The 19,006-nt window shown below is 40.4% G+C and overlaps 1 protein-coding gene across 1 annotated transcript; it reads left to right on the top strand.

Moving 5' to 3' along the window:
- Positions 1 to 12,458: 12,458 nt before the first annotated feature.
- On the top strand, positions 12,459 to 18,504 carry LOC136261144 (uncharacterized). Its single transcript, XM_066055115.1, has 10 exons — positions 12,459 to 12,542; positions 12,906 to 13,021; positions 13,708 to 13,752; positions 13,807 to 13,899; positions 13,975 to 14,040; positions 14,092 to 14,171; positions 14,221 to 14,281; positions 14,343 to 14,393; positions 14,457 to 14,501; positions 15,362 to 18,504. Exons 1-10 carry the CDS (start codon positions 12,506 to 12,508, stop codon positions 18,377 to 18,379), a joined length of 3,612 nt encoding a protein of 1,203 aa, XP_065911187.1. The 5' UTR covers positions 12,459 to 12,505; the 3' UTR covers positions 18,380 to 18,504.
- The last annotated feature ends 502 nt before the right edge of the window (positions 18,505 to 19,006 follow it).

Here is a 19,006-nt window from a genome sequence, read left to right as displayed (position 1 = left end):
TGAAAGAAGAAACAAAAATTAAAATTTACCACACGTTGTCAGTGTGTGTAATTGCTATGCAACAGCTAGATAATTTGTGACTGGGTTTGCAAAAAGGTAACTTTTTCACAGACAAAATTTGACCCATGCATATTTTGAAATTCGGGGTTTCATAAGTTTTTGAACATATACCTTATAATTGCGCATGCCTGCATGCAATTATCCATGAGTGTACAGTAGCTACTAGTATCTATCTGCATTTTGATACTAAGAGCAAGTTTATCAGTGTAAGGAGTCAAGTGTTACATCATTTTGTTTTCTGGTATGTAAAATGTGTGGAAAAGGTACCTGTTCACAAATCTGGTCATTTTAACTCAACTATTCTAAAGAACATATACAGTATAGCAGCTTGTGTACTTTCAAATCAATTACACTGTGGATAAATGAAGTCATTTATTATAAAAATGCAAGATGGAAATCCATGACAAATAAGGCAGTAGACAGCAGGATGAGGCAATAAATCAATATGTACAAAAGTCAGAAGACATCAAGAAAATAATCCACAGGTGCTTACATAAACCATCATAATTATATGGGTGATGGCTCTATTGCATGTATTTTGTGGAACTGTCAGATACTTTGATGAAATGTCAGATACTTTGATGAAATGAAATGAACAGAAAGACTAGCCCCTCCCCCTCCCTCTTCCCCGAACAGAAATGAAAGCAGAGTGCCATCAGGCGTAGTCAATAGGTAAGGCAGTGTAAATACCTTCTGCTTGATATTATACGCATACCAGGTTAGCTATACTCAGATGGTACGATTTTCCGTACCATACGCGTATGGCTGTACCGTACGCGTATACGCATATGGTATGTACCATACGCGTATGGTACAAAATACGCATATGGTATAGAACAGTATCTTTACACCTGGTCGATCGTCAGTTGGGAAAAATCTTGTGTGGTCACGTGACTTCAGGTTTGGTTTACAGCATCATACAGTACGGCAGTACTGTATATATACTAGGGATCTATTTATTTATTTTCAAAAAATGTGCAGCCTCAGTTTGAGGATACGCACATATTTATTTATTTATTTATTTAATGCTTTATGGTGAAAAGTGACACCAAAGGTCTGATGGTAACTTGCACCATCAGCCTGCCTAAGTACAAAATTATCTACAATTATACAATGTTATGTTGATTAATTATAAATGTTTGAAGTTTGTGACTGGAGGTCTGGATTGATGACAGGTTCTGCAAGGACAAAGGAAGTGAAAGGTACAGTTGTTGCTCTCGTCAAAATTCATTAGAAAGTGATTCCATAAGAATGATTTAAGCTTAGATTTGAGAGTAAAATATGATGTGTTTATATCCATTATCGGCATGGCATTCCACAAAGATGGTAACCGATGGAAATAAAAATATGAAACATGCAGGTTAGGTAATCCTAAGGCTGCAGCACATGTTGCTGTAGACCTTCAGTGCTGGTCACTGTAAAGTGTTAATAATAAATACGTCAGGATTAAGGAAGAAAATCCATCCCTCCTGGAGGAAGACTGAGTGTGGCCCCGACTAGACATTGGGTGACCTGCATGCAGTTCGAATCCTGGGGTTGGAGAGATTTTTTTCCTTACTTTGGCCCCTTTTCTGTTACACCTTTCCAGCTACTGTATAAGTCATTAAGCCTAAGTCCTTGAAAGTAGGTTAGGTAATCCTAAGGCTGCAGCACATGTTGCTGTAGACCTTCAGTACTGGTCACTGTAAAGTGTTAATAATAAAATAATAAATGCGAGGGGTAGGCAACGTCTTGGGACTCTCGTACACTATCTGAGAAATCCAATTAGAATTCCATTAAATATTTAGAAATCCCAAATACCGAACTACTTACAAAATAGGTTATTGTCGTTTTCGTCCGTTCGTGAGTTCAATTAAGGTCGCCGCTCTATAGTGGAATTTGTGATTTGCGCATACTCGAAGTATACGAAACATAAATAAAACTGGACGTATAAATTTATGAGGTAACTGGACAAAACGTGAAAAAGCAGCCCTATGAGGTACTCTTGTGTATTAACGAAGGTTTAGAATTGGTTGCTAATGTTTTTCAAAGCTTTCTAGCGAGATATTTAGAGAGAAACTTCGCTAAGAGGGCGGTTTTGCTCGTACCCATGCCTGATACGGACATTGGCATAACAGCCTTACTGTTAAAGCTTCGGAGCTCAAACTCCCGACACAACATTGCTGTGAGCTGGTTAACAACAAGACATGTTCAGTTATGCCCCTATTTGGTGATTATTAGTTTCTCATCCACCGCCCGCATCCTTCTTAAGCTACCGCATGGTAAGCCATTATTTACTCTGTGCGAGCTCAGAAGAACATGTGATACCAAACTGATATAATTTTTGTTGATGAACGCTGCAATTCGCTATATATCGCCAGAAGAACTGTTGTTTTCCTTAGCAAATTGCTGCAGTACCAGTTGCAATCGTGTTCTATCGACTTCATCATAGCATAGCATAAATTATGGGGGTTTGTAAGATTGTTTTTGTTTCCAAAACTTGTTCTTTGTTCCCCCCCCCCCCCCTCGTGCTGGTAAAAAGAAGCGCTATTTGGTTAGTTCCTTGTTGTGTGATCGTTTGAACAAGTGGAAATCTGGTGTTGGTGGTATCTTAGATCTTTGGCAAGCTGCAGGTGCTCTGCAGCGGGGCTCATCAGCTCGTTCTGTCGCTACTTCTGCTGAGTCTTTGGAGAAGGGGAACATTAGACGTGCTTTGCGCTGGGCCTCAGATGGACGTTATGGTAATGCGCTACGTGCTCTAGGCGCTAGGGGTGTTGCTTCCTATGACAATGTTGCAGCTCGGGATGATTTGATCCATCGTCATCCTCAGAATGTAGTTCCTTCCCGGTCTAGTGATGTCCCTGTTTCTCTTGTAGTTGAGCCCTCGATTGTGTTGTATGCGTTGCGTTCCTTTCCCAAGGGAACCTCTCCTGGTAGCTCAGCTCTCCGTCCTCAGCATTTATTGGATGCTGTGTGCGGTTCAATTTCACCAGCTGCTTTTGAATGTCTGTCCAACCTGACAAGATTTGTTAATGCCTTGCTTGCTGGTAAGCTTGATTCTCGTCTTGCACCTTGGTTTTGTGGTGCACCATTGACTGCATTGGTAAAGGGCTCTGGTGTTTTTCGTCCAATTGCTGTTGGTGAGACCCTTCGTCGTCTGGTCAGCAAGGTATGTTGTGTGTCTGTGCGTGATTCACTTCCTAGTTTGCTACTTCCTTGTGGTCAGGTTGGTGTAGGTATTCGTAATGGATTAGAAGCTGCTGTACATTCTCTTCGTACCATCCTTGCTACTGTAGGCTATAATTGTGAACTATGTTGCTTAAAGGTGGATATGACCAATGCATTTAATGAGTGTAGCCGGGATTCCTTTCTATCACGCTGTCGATCTGATCTCCCGGAACTGTTTAGCTGGGTGCAGTGGTCTTACTGCTGCATTGGGAACTACGTTTTGGCCCCCACCGGATTGCATCCTCAACTGGCGTACAGTAGGGTGATCCCCTTGGACCATTACTGTTTTCCCTTGTCCTTATTGATTTCTTATCCAGTGTTACTTTCCCAGCTGGACTGGCTTTTCAGTTATGGTACTTGGATGACGGAACCCTGGTGGGTACGCGCTCCAGCCTTGCCTCCTTTTTGCAAATGCTTTTATTATTTATTTATTATTATTGATTAGCAAAACCCATTGGGTAAATCGCTAATGTACAAAAACAAAATTTTAGTGTCTATGCATTTTGCAAATGCTTGTACAGCGGGATCCGAGTTTTGGTCTCTACCCTAATTTATCTAAATGTGAGGTCTTTTGGCCTTCTGGTAATCAGTCGTTTCCGGAGTTTCCATCATCTGTCACCCGTATTTCGTTGTTGCAAGAGGAAGGAGCTGCCTTTCTTGGTTCCCCTGTGTGGGGATCCTCTGATTATTTCTTGTCATTTGTTGGCAAGGCTGTTGATAAGGTGGCTTCTCTTCAGGACCGTCTTGGGGGTTTGGGGAACCCTCAAGTTGAACTCCATCTTCTCCGAAGTTGTCTGGGTGTTTGTAAACTTAATCATCGTCTCTTGCGTACTATTTCCCCAAATTGTGTTATTTCTCAACTTGAACGTTTTGATTATAATCTTCGATCTGCTTTAGGTCGTATTTGCAAATCTTCTATATCTGATTTATCTTGGCTGCAGGCCACTCTACCGTATTCTATGGGAGGATTGGGTTTGCGTGAAGCTACCAGTACCTCTTCAGCAGCCTTTTTAGGCTCTTGTTTCAGCTCCCAAGAATTGTGTTATCGTCTGCTCCAGTCTTTTAGTGGGGGTCCTGACGTGTTTCCTTCCATCCCGGATCAGGATGTTGCTACCTCAATTCTGCTGCCCTTGATTAACAGTGATTCCCTTCCTGATCTTATCCATCCAGCTTGTGGGCAGCGTGTTTTCCAACATGAACTTGATATTGCTCGTCAGACCCTTTTGCTTAATTCACTTACCATTCGGGACCAAGCCAGAATTCGTTCAATTTCTGCTGACCTCTGTACCAGTTCATGGCTTCGGGCCATTCCTTGTGATTCTTTAGGCCTATCCATGTCCTCACAGGAGTTTGTATGTTCTCTTCGATACTGGCTTGGTGTCCCTCTCTTTTCTGCCACTTCTCCAGTTCGCTGCCCATGTGGTAGTGTTGTTGATCAATTTGGTGATCATCTGCTTGGCTGTGGACATGGACCCATACGTATACGTAGGCACGATGCTTTATGTGATGTAATATATCATGCTTTACTTCAGGACAACACTGGTTGCCGTAAAGAGCAACGGTGTGCTGGTTCCCGATTGGATCGCCCGGGTGATGTTTTTCACCCTGACTTTGTGCATGGGAAGCCTGCGTACTTCGATGTTACTGTACGTTGTTCATTACAAGAATCTCTGTTGGGTCGGTCTGCAGTTTCAGCAGGTGTGGCTGCTGCTAAGGGAGAAGAAGATAAGGATGCTCACCATGATGAGCTTGTACAGCCTGCTGGAGGTGTTTTTGTCCCCCTGGTGGTTGAGTCCTTGGGTTTGTGGTCTGCTGCTAGTCGTCCTGTCTTGCAGGATATTGCTTTGAGGACAACCACCAGAAGTGGCATTTCTCGTGGCCTAGCATACCGCCATCTGCTAGAGCAACTCTCTGTTTGTCTGTGGCGCCACAATTCCCGGACATTTTTACACCTATTTAGCCTGTTGCCTGGCAGTCCTTTGTGGGAGTTGAACTCTGTTTCATGCTCCCACCCCCTGCAGTTTGGCCAGTAGACTGCAGGGCTTTCTTGTTAAGGCCCCTGTCCGGGGGTTTTGCTGTGTGTATGGTGGCGGTCCATGCGGTGTTTTTGTAGGCCTGTGTAGGCTCTGTAGGTTTAGCTGCTTTTTCTTTTTTCTGCTTTTTAAATTAAATTAGGTTTAACTTCTAGCTAGAGATCGGGGAGGATGGGAGTGCCATTAGGGCCGGAATAAAAAAAAAAGAAAAAAAAACTTCATCATAGCAGGCTTTCAGTTGACTGTCGAAAAACAGTTGGCGATCACGAAAAGTAGAATCAGCTGGTGAAGGAAACGTTTGTAGTAAGAAAGAAAGACAATTTGGACAAGGTCTGTAAATCAGTGTGTTAATATTATAAAATAATGGCATAATGGTAATACCCTCCCGCCCGCATCATAATAATTAGAAAGGCTGGATGAGAAACTAATAATCACCAAATAGGGGCCTTACAAAATCGCGCTACTTGTTCAGTAGAAATCTCGACTTCAACTGATATCATCGTGCATTTCCAATGGCGAAATTGAAGTCGAGGTTTCTACTGAACAAGCAGCGCGATTTTGTAATTGAACACGTCTTGTTGTTAATCAGTTCACAGCAATGTTTTGTCGGGAGTTTGAGCTGCGAAGCTTTAACAGTAAGGCTGTTATGCCAATGTCCGTATCAGGCATGGGTACGAGCAAAACCGCTCTCTTTATATATTTTTTCCCGGGCTAGATGTAATGCCCTTTCCTACCACCCCCAGCACAAAAGGCAAACGTGCTGGACAAGAACTGAAAAGCGGGACATCTAAAAGTCCCTAGGGCCATTTGTTAGGCCCATTTCCAGGGAAGCATCTGGTGATCGAAACGAGATGGAGCGGCTTCCACGGATGCACATCGTCGCTGACCTCAACAGGGAGAAAGACAGGGTACAGCGAATCCACGCCAAAGTACTACTGTACGATAAAGCACTACGTTTGGAAAGGAGCTCAGCAAGCCGGCGATAAAATGTGATGGCTTCCTTCCCCATGCCCCCAGTTGTGGCAAACACCAATGGAGTAAAGGATGCAAACTCCACCTCACGGACACGGTCACCATACTCCCTCTTCTGCATCTCATGACGCCTATACACAGATGGTATCGAAACATTGTGGTAGCTTTGTGCGTTTGAGTGAAAAACCCTTACATCGAAAAAGGCACTTTGCCGCTGCCCCCAAAATCCACGTGCATGAATGTCAGCCCTGGCATAATCTTGGCAGTTAGCTGATCGAGGGGTGAGTTCTTCGCCACTCAGGGATTGAAGTGGTGGCTCAATTGCAACATTAGTACAAACATTATAAAGTAATTCAGCAGTTGTATCACGCAGGTCATTGTGGCGAACAAAGGTCAAACCACCATGTCGACAGATCATTGCATGATCAGCAGTGAAAGGCGAGCCACACACACAGTGGCTAGGAGTATTCAGTAAAGTCCATCCATAACGCAGGTGAAGAGAATCCCAGAACTCCTGCTTTGTCAGATGGTAACCCTGGTCTTGCTGTGGTAAAGCCAGAAGCCAAGAAGAGGCTCCAGGTTCACTATTCAGATCAATAGCTCTTTGAAGCTGTGAAGAGAGACCATTTCTGATCTCAAGAGCCCGTTTCTTAGAAGTCTCACGCCGGTGTTGGTGAACCTGAGCCTTGATGGATCGAGCATCTGGGGGATGAGCATGTGCTACCTGACTAATAATCAAGTCTTTTAATGGTGCAGTAATTCGCAGGGAAGCATCAAACAGTTCTCTTATCGAATTTTCTCGCTAAATATGTCGTTAGAAAGTTTTTAAAAACATTAGTAACAAATTCTAAACCTTCTTTAATATATGAGTACCTGACAGAGCTGCTTTTTCACACTTTGTCTATTGACTGCCAGTTTTATACGTCCAGTCATGGTCCAGTTTCGTAAATTTTCGTGACGCATGAAAAATCCGTAAATATGCCCAATTCACAAATTCCGCTATAAAACGTTTCAAGTTGACAATGCAAAGTACACCTGTGTCTCTTCTGAAGTTTCTCTGATCCCTGTCAGCTACTCTATCAGGTGCTCCTGTACAAGTATTACTGTATTAGCAAAAACTCGTGGTAAAAACGTCACGATAAAAATCGAAATTAGAATTTACAAATATATTTTAAATACAGAAATATTTTTGAAATACTTAAATATTGGGACTCTCGTACACCATGTTAGGATTTTGCGTGGGCGCTGGCTACCCCCCGGAAACATGCATACAAAATGTTTTACAATTATGGGATTACTGATTGGTAGCTATGGGAAAGTAATAATGGTTTCAGTTGGTGCTTAAAAAATTGTAACAGGGGCGGAGGAAGTAGTTGATATGAGGGGGGACTGGGCTGACCCAGACTTATGGAAATGAGGCACTACATTGTCTGCGGCTCTGGTTTGGTAAGGTGAGACCAAAAAAAAAGATCATAGCCAGCTACAATAGCTTTCCACCTCACCAGCCTGGACCAACATTTATAAGTCAATTTATATTATTGGATGTAGCTATATCAGCACATTGCTGTCTTTCCAATATAATATAATCATAATCATAACCAGCTACACATTTATAGCTGATAAACTACATAAATCCTTACATAGCTCGCTACACACTGACTGCTTTATTAGAATGACTGCTCTATTAGAGTATCTCGATCTTTATCACGGTTTTCAGCCCCACTCCAAGAAGGATAATTTCGGCGTGATATCATTCTGAGGGAGACTTCAGCCCCTAGCCCCCCTTTCCGCCGCCTATGTTTTGTAATGATTGTTGTTGGATTAGGTGTAGGTGGGAGTGTTATTGATCTAGGGAAGAATGAATTCCTGTACTGATTCGTCCTTGCATAGATATGATGAAATCTTTGGTCGTATCCTCTGGTGTTAGAGGTTATTATTATTTTTTATTATTATTATGACAAATTAAATAAAACACATTAGGCATACACACAATGAAACAACAGTAAATATGACAATTAAGCAAAAGGGAATATATCTGTCACAACTGTCAATAAGATGTCTCATCAATAGCCGCTCCATCTGCCAAACTTAGTGATCTCCATTTCGTTCGTGATCCACGCACACATAATAAGGCTGCTCGAATAATTGCAAATGATAATCGTGCCCTCACATATCCCATCACAACACTATAATTCTTTTCCCATTTAACTGATAGAGAGTCTGCAAGCCTGCGCAAAAAAATAATCAGCCTCTGAGCCAAATAAACCATCTACAGAAAAGCACAGAGGCGTGAAACTGGCACGACGCGCCAGACAAGCAGCACCATACTTCCTCCTTTTCTCAACTTCAGCAGTACGAAGGACAGCTGAAGTTATTATTATTATTATTATTAATGGACAAAAATTGCTTGGCAGTACAAGACTGTCAAGCTAGGCCGCAGGCCTTTGAGAGTGCCAATATCTTGTTGTTCTCCATAAATCATCAAGATTCTTCTTAAACAATGCCACGGTTGGTGCAGAAATAACATCTGCTGGAAGAGAATTCCACAAATTAACTACTCTGTTGGTGAAAAAATTATGCCTCACTAGCAGCCGAGATCGAAATTTAAAGAGTTTGTGGTGGTGACCTTTGGTGGTATCCAATGGCGGATCCAGGATGGTACATTTGGTGCAAATCCCCCCCTCCCCCCCATCTTGTGGAGGAGCCAGCCATACTTCTAGTAAACACTAAGGCTAAGATCAGTTTATGAAACTCATGAAAATATGCATATTTTACTAGTATTATTACAAATTCACCTGAAACCAAAGTCAAACTAGCTGTGAAATTGTCAACCAGCACCTTCGTGCGTACTAAGCGCCTCTAAAAATAAAAATAATTATCGTGTTGCTGTTATTTAAGACATTCAAAGCCTTTTAAACAGCTTTTAAGACTTCACAACGGCCAAAATGGCAAAAATCAACAGTGAGATACTCCTAAGAGGTGATTATTTGCTGCTTTAAAAATGCAGCAACTAACAAGAGAATCTGCTCTCCTCAACCACCTACCAACTTAGCCTGTTTGTGCCCCTCCCCTTGGCAGCTCCTGGATCCGCTCCTGGTATGCGTATTACTCAAAGTGAAAAATGAGGTAGGGTTGATGTCATAGTAACCATTCAATATCTTGTAGGTCTCAATTAAAGCTTTACAGTGGCCAGCACTGAAGGTCTGACAGCAACATGTGCTGCAGCCTTTAACCTAACAAAGGGGGTGTCTATTGTACGGACCGGACCGGAAGTTCCTGCTTAGCAAGCTAGGTGTTTAGCAGGTCTATTTTACGGACCAGACGGGAAGAGGTATAATTAAGGCATGCATGCACGTGGATCGCTGCTTTCATGATCGTGCGTGCATTTTGAATTCCGTGTGCAAGACTCTAAAGGCTGAAATTAAAGCTTGTGAGAGCTGATGTTTTTTCGTGGGTTTTAGGGCCCCATCATAGTGGTGTTCAGTAGCTATCTCAGCATAATGTAGCGGTGTGCCATTGTTTCAAAGTGGACAAGAGTGAAGATTTAAGCGTACACGAAGTCATAAGATGGTTAATTTAAAGTTTCAGTGCAGGTGATTCAGGGACAGAGATTGCAGATTAGCCATGTGCAAGGCAATGTTTGACTTCTCTGGGGACCAGCCATGGAGGCATATTTTTATGCCTATAAGAGTGTAGTCCATGAAAGTAAACTTCCACTGTAGCTAGTTGTTGCCTAGCTATAGCTAGTTGTCACTGAGCTGTTGAGCAGTCTGAGAAAGAAGTTTTTTGGAAGAATATAGTTAGCTGTTGCTGCATGCCGGAGCCAAAAAATTGTTTCAGTGTGTAACCAACGGCAGCTTGGATCAAATTAATTTACACTTTTTCTTCTGATACAGATCAAGGAAAATTTGCCAGTCAAAAAAAATAACTATGGCCTTTTTTATAATACTTACAATTTTATACGTAGCTATAGCATGCTAGACTATTAAAAAACTGTTGTGATATTACACAGTAAGCTATACTGTAACATTTTCTTGTGATATTGGTTTGTACGATAATTGTACACAGTGGACAGCTGGAAATCTGACCATGCAGCATTGCATACTGGTATCAAAGTGGAACAAAAGAGCTTACTGGCAGAGCTCAAGAAGGCTCATAATTCGTGCGTGCGTGCGTGCGTGCGTGCGTGCGTGCGTGCGTGCGTGCGTGCGTGCGTGCGTGCGTGCGTGCGTGCGTGCGTGCGTGCGTGCGTGCGTGCGTGCGTGCGTGCGTGCGTGCGTGCAATTTATGTGCAATACTACAGTGCACATATACCAGTCCAGTTTCCACATGAAACTTACAGATTAGGGTGTTATAATCACTCAAAAATTCAAACCACACAATGGTTACGAAAAACACACAGGTACATCCCCACTTTGAATGAAACACAACAGCATGAAACTACAGCAATTCTTACAAAACTAAGTTGTATTACATCAAGGTGCATGTGATTTGGTGTAATTACAATTGATAATGTGAGTGCATTATTACAAGCTATTAGCTACATCTCCTCCTTTAATTGATGGAGCAATTATAATTAAATAGTAAATAATTCTGATATCTTTCATAGGTTTGGTATACAATTACATCTTGGGTTATGATGTGGCAGAAGGGAGGGAACAGTCTCTGTTATTGGGTCTTCCCCAGATGATCCAAATGACTTAGTGACAGTGGTTTCTTGGTGTCGTCTTAAATGATCTTGATGTCTCCTCCATCATGTCCCATCTAACAAGCAAATTTTATTAAATGACAATGCATGGGCCACTCATGATTGGATGTAATTACAATTAATAGTAATAGTAATGTACGTGCATTATTGCATTATTATACAACTCACTATACTCAGGGTTTCTGATAAAGCATGCAGTGATCACCACAGGAGCATGGACAAATTGCAGATTTATCAATGCCAGCCAGTTTACCCTGTGCAATCAGGCAAGATGTTTTTAATGGACTCACAATGAACTATACATACTCAGCAGTCAGTGCTAGTTATATCCAAAAATTTAATGCTGCATGATGGTGACATACATCACTGTCAGTAACCTAACCAGGAATTACATATGTTTATGTTATATAGCATGTAGCTATAGCTCTCATGTTTGAGCTCAAATGGCTTGTTTGCAATGGACAGAGTCCATGCATATTCTAAATTTGTAAATGTGCATGCATACGTGAGAATCTTGATGACTGTGGCATATAAATTACTAGCATTACTTATTCTGTTGCTTTGTGCCTTGGTTGACAACCTGGATCTTTACTTTATGACCAGCATAGGAATTTATTGAAATGTCTTCAAAATCAGCACTGTATAGTTTTCAATGTTTCCTAATAAAGGAAACTTCTATGAGAGAGGGCATTAAAGTCTGACAGCAAAATAGTGTGATTCTATTATTCCAAGGCAACCAGATATCAGTGATCTGATGAAAAGTGGCACCCTCGGTGGTAGCTACTATGGCAACAAAGATGCTTGGAACAGATATATGTTCCTTGGTCAGTAGCTATTGCTTACAAATTCAGGCTGTGCTTCAAATCATTATCTATGCATATGCTTGATTATTTGGTTGTATGAAAAGCTTTCAAGCTGCTACATGTACAGACTGATATATTGGTGAGTAGCTACTATTTTCAATCATTTGATTTGTTCTATCACCTGAAAAGCACTAGCATGCTCGACACTATAATATTATTAGCTAAACGTTTGCTGCTACCAGGTAGCTAAGGGCATTAGCTAGCAAGATTGCTGTCGTCTCTGATATGAACGAGCAAACTTCACACGTGAACAGTTGCTATAGAGGTTGCTAATAGTTACTGTATTTACATGGCTTTGTAGGGCTATGGCTAGCTAGATACGTACGCCCAACACGAGAGTGCCCAGACCAATGCGAAGCTACAATCATCCGAGCACGACAGAGCTGGAAAAATGTTCGTGGGCTGGCACACAGACTATTTCTAGTCTGGTCCGTAAAAATAAACTTGAACGTATTAAACACTTGGCTTGCTAAACAGGAACTTCCGGTCCGACGGTCCGGTCCGGGCGAATTTTTTTTTTGTACGAGGGTTGGCCACTTTAACTTCGTACACCAGTAGCTACATAAACTGGAGTTTCCGGAAGCCTACTTAAATACGTAATTTGTTTGGCGCGTTATTGTGGGTCGTTGCCTGGCGTTGTGGGGGTGCCAAGGAATAGAAAGATGGAAAGTAGCGAGGGCCATAGTGATACTGCTACAGGTGAGAAGTGTGATTTTATTTACAGTACGTTTTAGTATTTGCCAGTATCGTGGTTAGAAGCAATTGAATTGGGCCAATTAAGTGTGCATTTGTTGGGGTGACTCGATGGAGCCTTTGTATAAAGGCTCAATCGTGTACCTGTTAGTCCGTCTTGCTTGAATTGTTTACTGATAGAGCACACATGCACTGATTTAATTGTATATTACGACTCAAAATATGCCACAATGTATTAACAATTCTAATTAATAAAATCATACCATTTTTTAATGGTGGGTTACGGTATTATGTATAGATGTAGGCTTGTCCCAATAATGTCTTGCATTCACCGATATAATTGAACAATTGGATTTACTGCATTTCTAGGGGAGTCAGCTGTGATTGACCTCACCGATATGGATTGTACAGAGTATGAGCTGACTGTAGAACATGGTGATGAATATTACAACTGTCTTGCTGGAAACCAGTGGCTCTCAGATAAGGTACAATTAATGTTAGCACTTCACAGCTAAGTCATTATGTACATTGCATGTATGTGAATCGGTGCTGGTTAAAACACTTGCAACAGGATTCAAGGATTTTGCTTGTCGAATATTTACCCTGGTTATTATTACACTTAACAAACCGCGACACTTCTTCATTGCATTAAATCCCACTGTTTTATATACAGTACCGCCCAGTGGTAATGTTACAATACCTCACAAGTGCTCAAATCCAGGCCCTGACTTGACATGACACAAAACTGGAAATCATCACATGCGAAGGCATGCGGTTACTGGAGCAACCACCAGAGGGAGCTCGAGTTTGTGGCTACATGTGGTGAGTTACTAACACACACATGCCAAAGAAATTCACAGGTCGACAATGGGCTACACGAGTGTCAACTGCTCGCAAGTGTAACATTACCTCTAGACAGTACTATAGTACAACATGCATTCAATATATTTTCCAACGATTGAGTTGATTAGCAATTGATTGCTTACACTATAGTGAAAATTAATTTTTGAGCTGTTTCAAGTATATAAGTCTTGAAAGTTTTTCACACGAGCATTTTCAGATTTGTAGATATTCAGGGATTGTGTATTGTAAACATGAAACTATACTTCATGATATCTTACATAGTGTTGATTCTGCAAGTGTAATATTTTTTATGTATCTGTTTTTGTAGGTAATATCAGACTACCTAAGGCTTTTAGAAGATCATGTTCAGAAGGTTTGGTAATTAGTAACAATGTTAGCATAATTGTGAAAAGCTGCTTTTCATCAGAGTCGTGCCCAACGTTTAACTATTCTTAACTGTTTCTTTACAAAGAAGCTACTAGAGACAGGCTACTCTGGTGTGCAGAATTGGTACTCAAAGGTACGTATACTGATATAATTTTATATTTACTAGCTTTACTATGTTTTTTTGTTGTTTTTTTTTGCTAAATTTAAGGTAAACTTTTTGGAGAGTGATTATTTGCTTGCTATTTTTTCAAATGACAGCCACTGGACAATGATGGTTAGTAATCATAGTATGGCACCTTTGCTAAAGTATTTGATTATTAATTAGACAATAGAACTAGCCAATAAGAAGATGATATACTATGATTCGTTGAACACTGAACAAACTTGTTGTTTTGAATCTTTAAAGTATGTGAAATACTTTAATTAGTGATTGAGCTATGCTTTGTAAAATTAGGATGTTTTTTCATGAACGGCAGCTTGTTTCAAAGGACCTTTGGCAATGCAAAACTATGAGTGTAAGATTAAATGTGTGCGTAATATTGGTAGAAAATGTACAATACATTTTAATGTTATTAGAGTATACCACAGCAGAACAATCAGTATGACTGTGGAGTATTTCTGTTAGAAGTAAGGGATTTACTGTTATTAAGACATTGACACAGTAATGTTGTTTCGTATCATATTATACAGTATGCCCGATGCCTCTTACTGGACTACCCAATGACTTTTACACAGGTACATGTACAATGTAATAATAGCTAGGTACATATGTTGTACGATGTACACATTGAATATTTTGCCATGTTTGGTAGCCATGGTTATTGTGATTTTCAGCTAGGAAAACTAACCAGATATTATGCAAAGGTGGCTGTTTTTCAAAGAGACTACCATGGGCTTGTGTGGCACTAAGGCCAGGGCATTTATATGGACTCTCCAATAACTGACCTGATTCCTTAAATGCTTTTATACACTAAGATACTCTCATAAAAGTGCTGTTTTAATCAGATAGCTGACTTAAATATATTCCTGGATTCAGTATTGAATGTGCATGTATTACAAACAATTCAACCAGCATATTTAAATACAAGCAGTGGCTCTTATTCGAGGGCAGCTTTTATGATAATAAGTCAAGGCTATGTATGAACTATGCCATAGCTAAAATATGGTGTTTGTATAGTGGTATGAAATCATACAGATAATTTAAGCACTCTCATATTCCCTTATTCCTTTTTACAGATCTTTCACCATAGCTATTGCTACAAGCTTTGTAATTTTATGAATATTAGTATATGCTAATTAAAGTGCAACCATAGATAGCATATCCATGTCATAATAATTTGTTTTGTTTGGACATTCAGGAAATGAAGTTGTTACGATTTGTCTCAGTCCTATCAACATTAATATTCAGGATCATGCACAAAAGTATCCAATTTATCATGTTTCAGGTGCATATCTTTATGGAAGGGCTGTACTATGCATATGCATACTTTGCGGTCGTCTGCAGTAGTATTTTAATTTAGTGGTGCTTTAATTCTATGTCCTATCTTATGTGGTGTTTATATCACTGACAGTAATATTATTTATCTTCACTATAGGTGGAAATGCCTAGAATTTGTCAGAGAATAGCAAATGAGTTGGCTAACACAAAGTTATTGTTAACTCGTGACACGCTACTAAGTGACTCTGTGCGACTAGGAGAGAAGGATCATTGTTTGCCACTAAAAGAGAAGGATCCTTTTTGCAGTAGTGGTAAAATGTTTATGAAACCAAAGGTGCAACCAGTCAATATCTTAGCACTCAATGACGGCAATAAATCCTTTGTTACAGAACCTGAGGTGCAACCAGTTGAGCTTTTACAACTTGATGAAAGTAGGAAATCAATTGATACAGAACCCAAGATGGAACTAGTTGACGAAACTGCATTTGAGGATAGTTTTAATTGTATTATTACATGGGATGACTTAAATAATGAGTTAAAGGCAATTCTTCCACCAAAATCTACAAGTACAAATATGTCATACACTTATGTCATCGAGAAGTACGAAGATTTGACACAGGAAGCATTTTCTGGTGAACCTAAGGAGTGTTTCAATGTAGAATTTAGAGTTAACTTGCATTCCAAAGAAGAATTTAATGATTGGATTACAGCTTTTTTTCAGTCAAGCCAATGCACATATCGCAAGACCCGCACATACAATCCATCTTTAAAAAGAGTGTTGTATAAGCTGGACATGCATTGCCACCATTATCGAAAACAACTTACAGCAAAGCAGCTAAGCGCTAAAAGCAAGAAGCCTAAAAAGCCAACTATGGTTAGTACCTTACGGAACAAAAAAACAAATTGTCCTTCAAGACTCTCTGTTACATTGTTTGCAACAAACAACAAGGCTACTTCCTTACAGCGTAGCCATCCTTTGTATGTCAAACTTCTGTTTCAGCATAACCATCCGATCAAATGCTTTCATACCTTGAGCTTTAAATCAGTATCCCAAGAAACAAAGGATGCATACTTCACACTGTTTGCTCTGGGCCATTCAGCTGCTACTGCAAGACACTATCACGAATCACAACTGCTGGGAGATCCAGATTCAACACAGGCCACACTAGCAGATAGATCAGTCAATCCTAATCCTCAAGATGTAAGCAGATTGTTTGATACATGGAGGAAATCAGAACTGGGACTACAGAATGGAAAATCAATGTTTGAAAAACTCGAAGAAGAAATAAGGTTATATAATGAAAAATATAATTCAATAGGTGGGAAAGCAACTTTACAGTTTTTTGACAGCATGAAGCCCAATGATAAAGGAGAATCCGCTGATGATGGAGAAATTAGTGATTGCAGTGATTCTGGCAAGCCTCCAAAAAGACGTAAATGTGCTATTCAGCCAATGATTGTTACCATTTGTACTCCAATGATGACAAGAGCTCATCAGAACCTCCCACAAGCGGCAGAAGTCATGTACTGTGATTCAACTTCCTGCCTTGATCGCTTCAATACATCTGTCTTTCTTTTTTCAACTAATCATGCAGGAGGATCCATTCCTTTAGGAATTGCATTGACATCAGATGAAAAGGAATCTACATTATGTTCAGCTTTATCAGATTTAAAAAAGGTGTGGCCGCAAGATGCATTTTACAACAGCGGTACAAGTGTTGGACCTAAAGTCATACTTACAGATGACAGTGCAGCAGAACAAGCTGCTTTGCAGTCAGTATGGCCTTCTTCAACATTGTTACTTTGCTCATTCCACTTCTTGCAGAGACGATGGACATGGTTATATGATGGTAAAAACAAAATTGTTCAGGGAGATCGTGTGATATTAATTAATTTGCTAAAAAAGCTTTTGTATAGCAAATCTGAGCTATTACTAAATGAGAGCTACAGTGATTTGTTAAAGCACACTACAGCATCCAAGTACCCCCACTTTTGCAATTATGTGAAAGCTCTTTGGACCAAGAGACACCAGTGGGCTCTTTGCTTTCGTGTTTCTTTGCCAGTTCGTGGTAATCACACCAACAATTATTCAGAAGCTGGCATGAAAATTCTCAAAGAATTGATATTTAGTCGTGTCAAAGCCTACAATCTCATTCAAATGTTTCACTTTGTGACAGATGCTTTAGAACTTTACTATCAGAGGAAGCTGCTCAGCATAGCTCATTGCAGGTTTGATCACTACGTATCTATGAAGTTCAAAGGTATCAATGCAAGCAAAATTAAGCTGGAAAACATATACACTACGGACAACAATGATCAGTTTAAGGTTGTAAGCTCAAGGGATACTGGCGATGTGTATACAGTGGATATGTCTGTGGGGTTCTGCACTTGTGTTCTAGGAAGTGATGGGTCTCCATGCAGTCACCAGGCAGCAGTTGCTATCAACTTTCATAAGTCAAGTATAAATTTTATTCCTTCCATGCACCCTGAATCTAGGAAGCTGATGGCATATATAGCATTAGGAGAAAAGGCAGAGGCTGACTTGTCAATGTATGCAGCTGTGTCGCAGGCATCTGATGAAAAAACTTTTTGTGATAGTAAAAGGCAATTCCCTGAGATCGAGGAAGAAGAGAGTGCTGTGATCCCAATCGTTGTTGAGGATGGCACGTGTGAAATCAGTGAAGAGATGCAAATTGAAGAAGATGCAAACGTTGACCAGAATTCTGAAACATTGTCACAGCTAAAAGTTGTAATGGAAGACATGACAAAACACCTGCAACAAAAGGATCAAGATTATAACATGGTCTCAGGAATTGAAAAGTTTGTAAAGAGATATCAAGATATGTGTGCAAGTAGTACCACTGCGAAGCTTGCTTCTGCATTGCATCAATTTGCATGGTCTCCAGGGGAAAAGTTGACTGTTCAACCTGGTTTGTTAAGAAGAGGGTATAGAATCCCAGTGCAGGCAACTGCTGCAGGTCGCCGTCAAAAGGGGACACCTAGGGGTAAAGGAACAGTTACATCAGGGAGACCGCTAAAATTGAATTGTACCGGAGGAAAAGAAAATGACACTAATCGCTACAACATGCCATCAAGAAGAGAGCCCAAGGGTAAACGCCCTCATAACTTTTCTGTCAATGTTTCAAAGGGCCTTCAAAATGCTGGAAAATGGTGAACTCATCATATCACAGTGTGGCCAACTTTTTGCACTCTTGTTAGTCTTGTGGAATTTCAGTACGGCTGTAGTAGTCAGTTATGTACAATGTGTCTTTTTAAATGCATGCAATTATATTTGAACCACTGGGACACTTTGGAACAATTAAGGTCTAGGGACACAATGAATAGCTAACTAGCTAATTGCATGCGTGTCTTAAAAATAGCATTCATTACTAGGAGCCGGGGTCCTTCAATGACCTAAGGTGAACGCGCTGACTGTTTAAGCTTAAGCATAACTACGTACAGAGTCTAGCTGTATAGTCTACAGTGTAACTAAAATGATTACGTTCGATTGTGCAGGGTCGAGTAATTGATATCTGTTCACTTTATGGATATTTCCGTAAAACCATTAAATGGAAATATTAAAGTTACAAAACCTCGTACAAAAAAAAAATTCGCCCGGTCCGGTCCGTAAAATAGATATTCCCCCTAACAAACTGGAACTGAAGACTTAAGAAGAATACTTGACCTAGCTAACAATAAGGTGAAACAGAAAAGGGCCAAAGAAAGGAAAAAAATCCCTCCTACCCCAGGATTCGAACTGCAGGCCACCCAATGTCTAGTCGAGCGCCACACTCAGTCTCCT

Source organism: Dysidea avara, chromosome 7, assembly GCF_963678975.1.
Source record: "Dysidea avara chromosome 7, odDysAvar1.4, whole genome shotgun sequence".
NCBI classification, from domain to species: domain Eukaryota; kingdom Metazoa; phylum Porifera; class Demospongiae; order Dictyoceratida; family Dysideidae; genus Dysidea; species Dysidea avara.
This window is presented reverse-complemented; position numbering and strand designations above follow the sequence as displayed.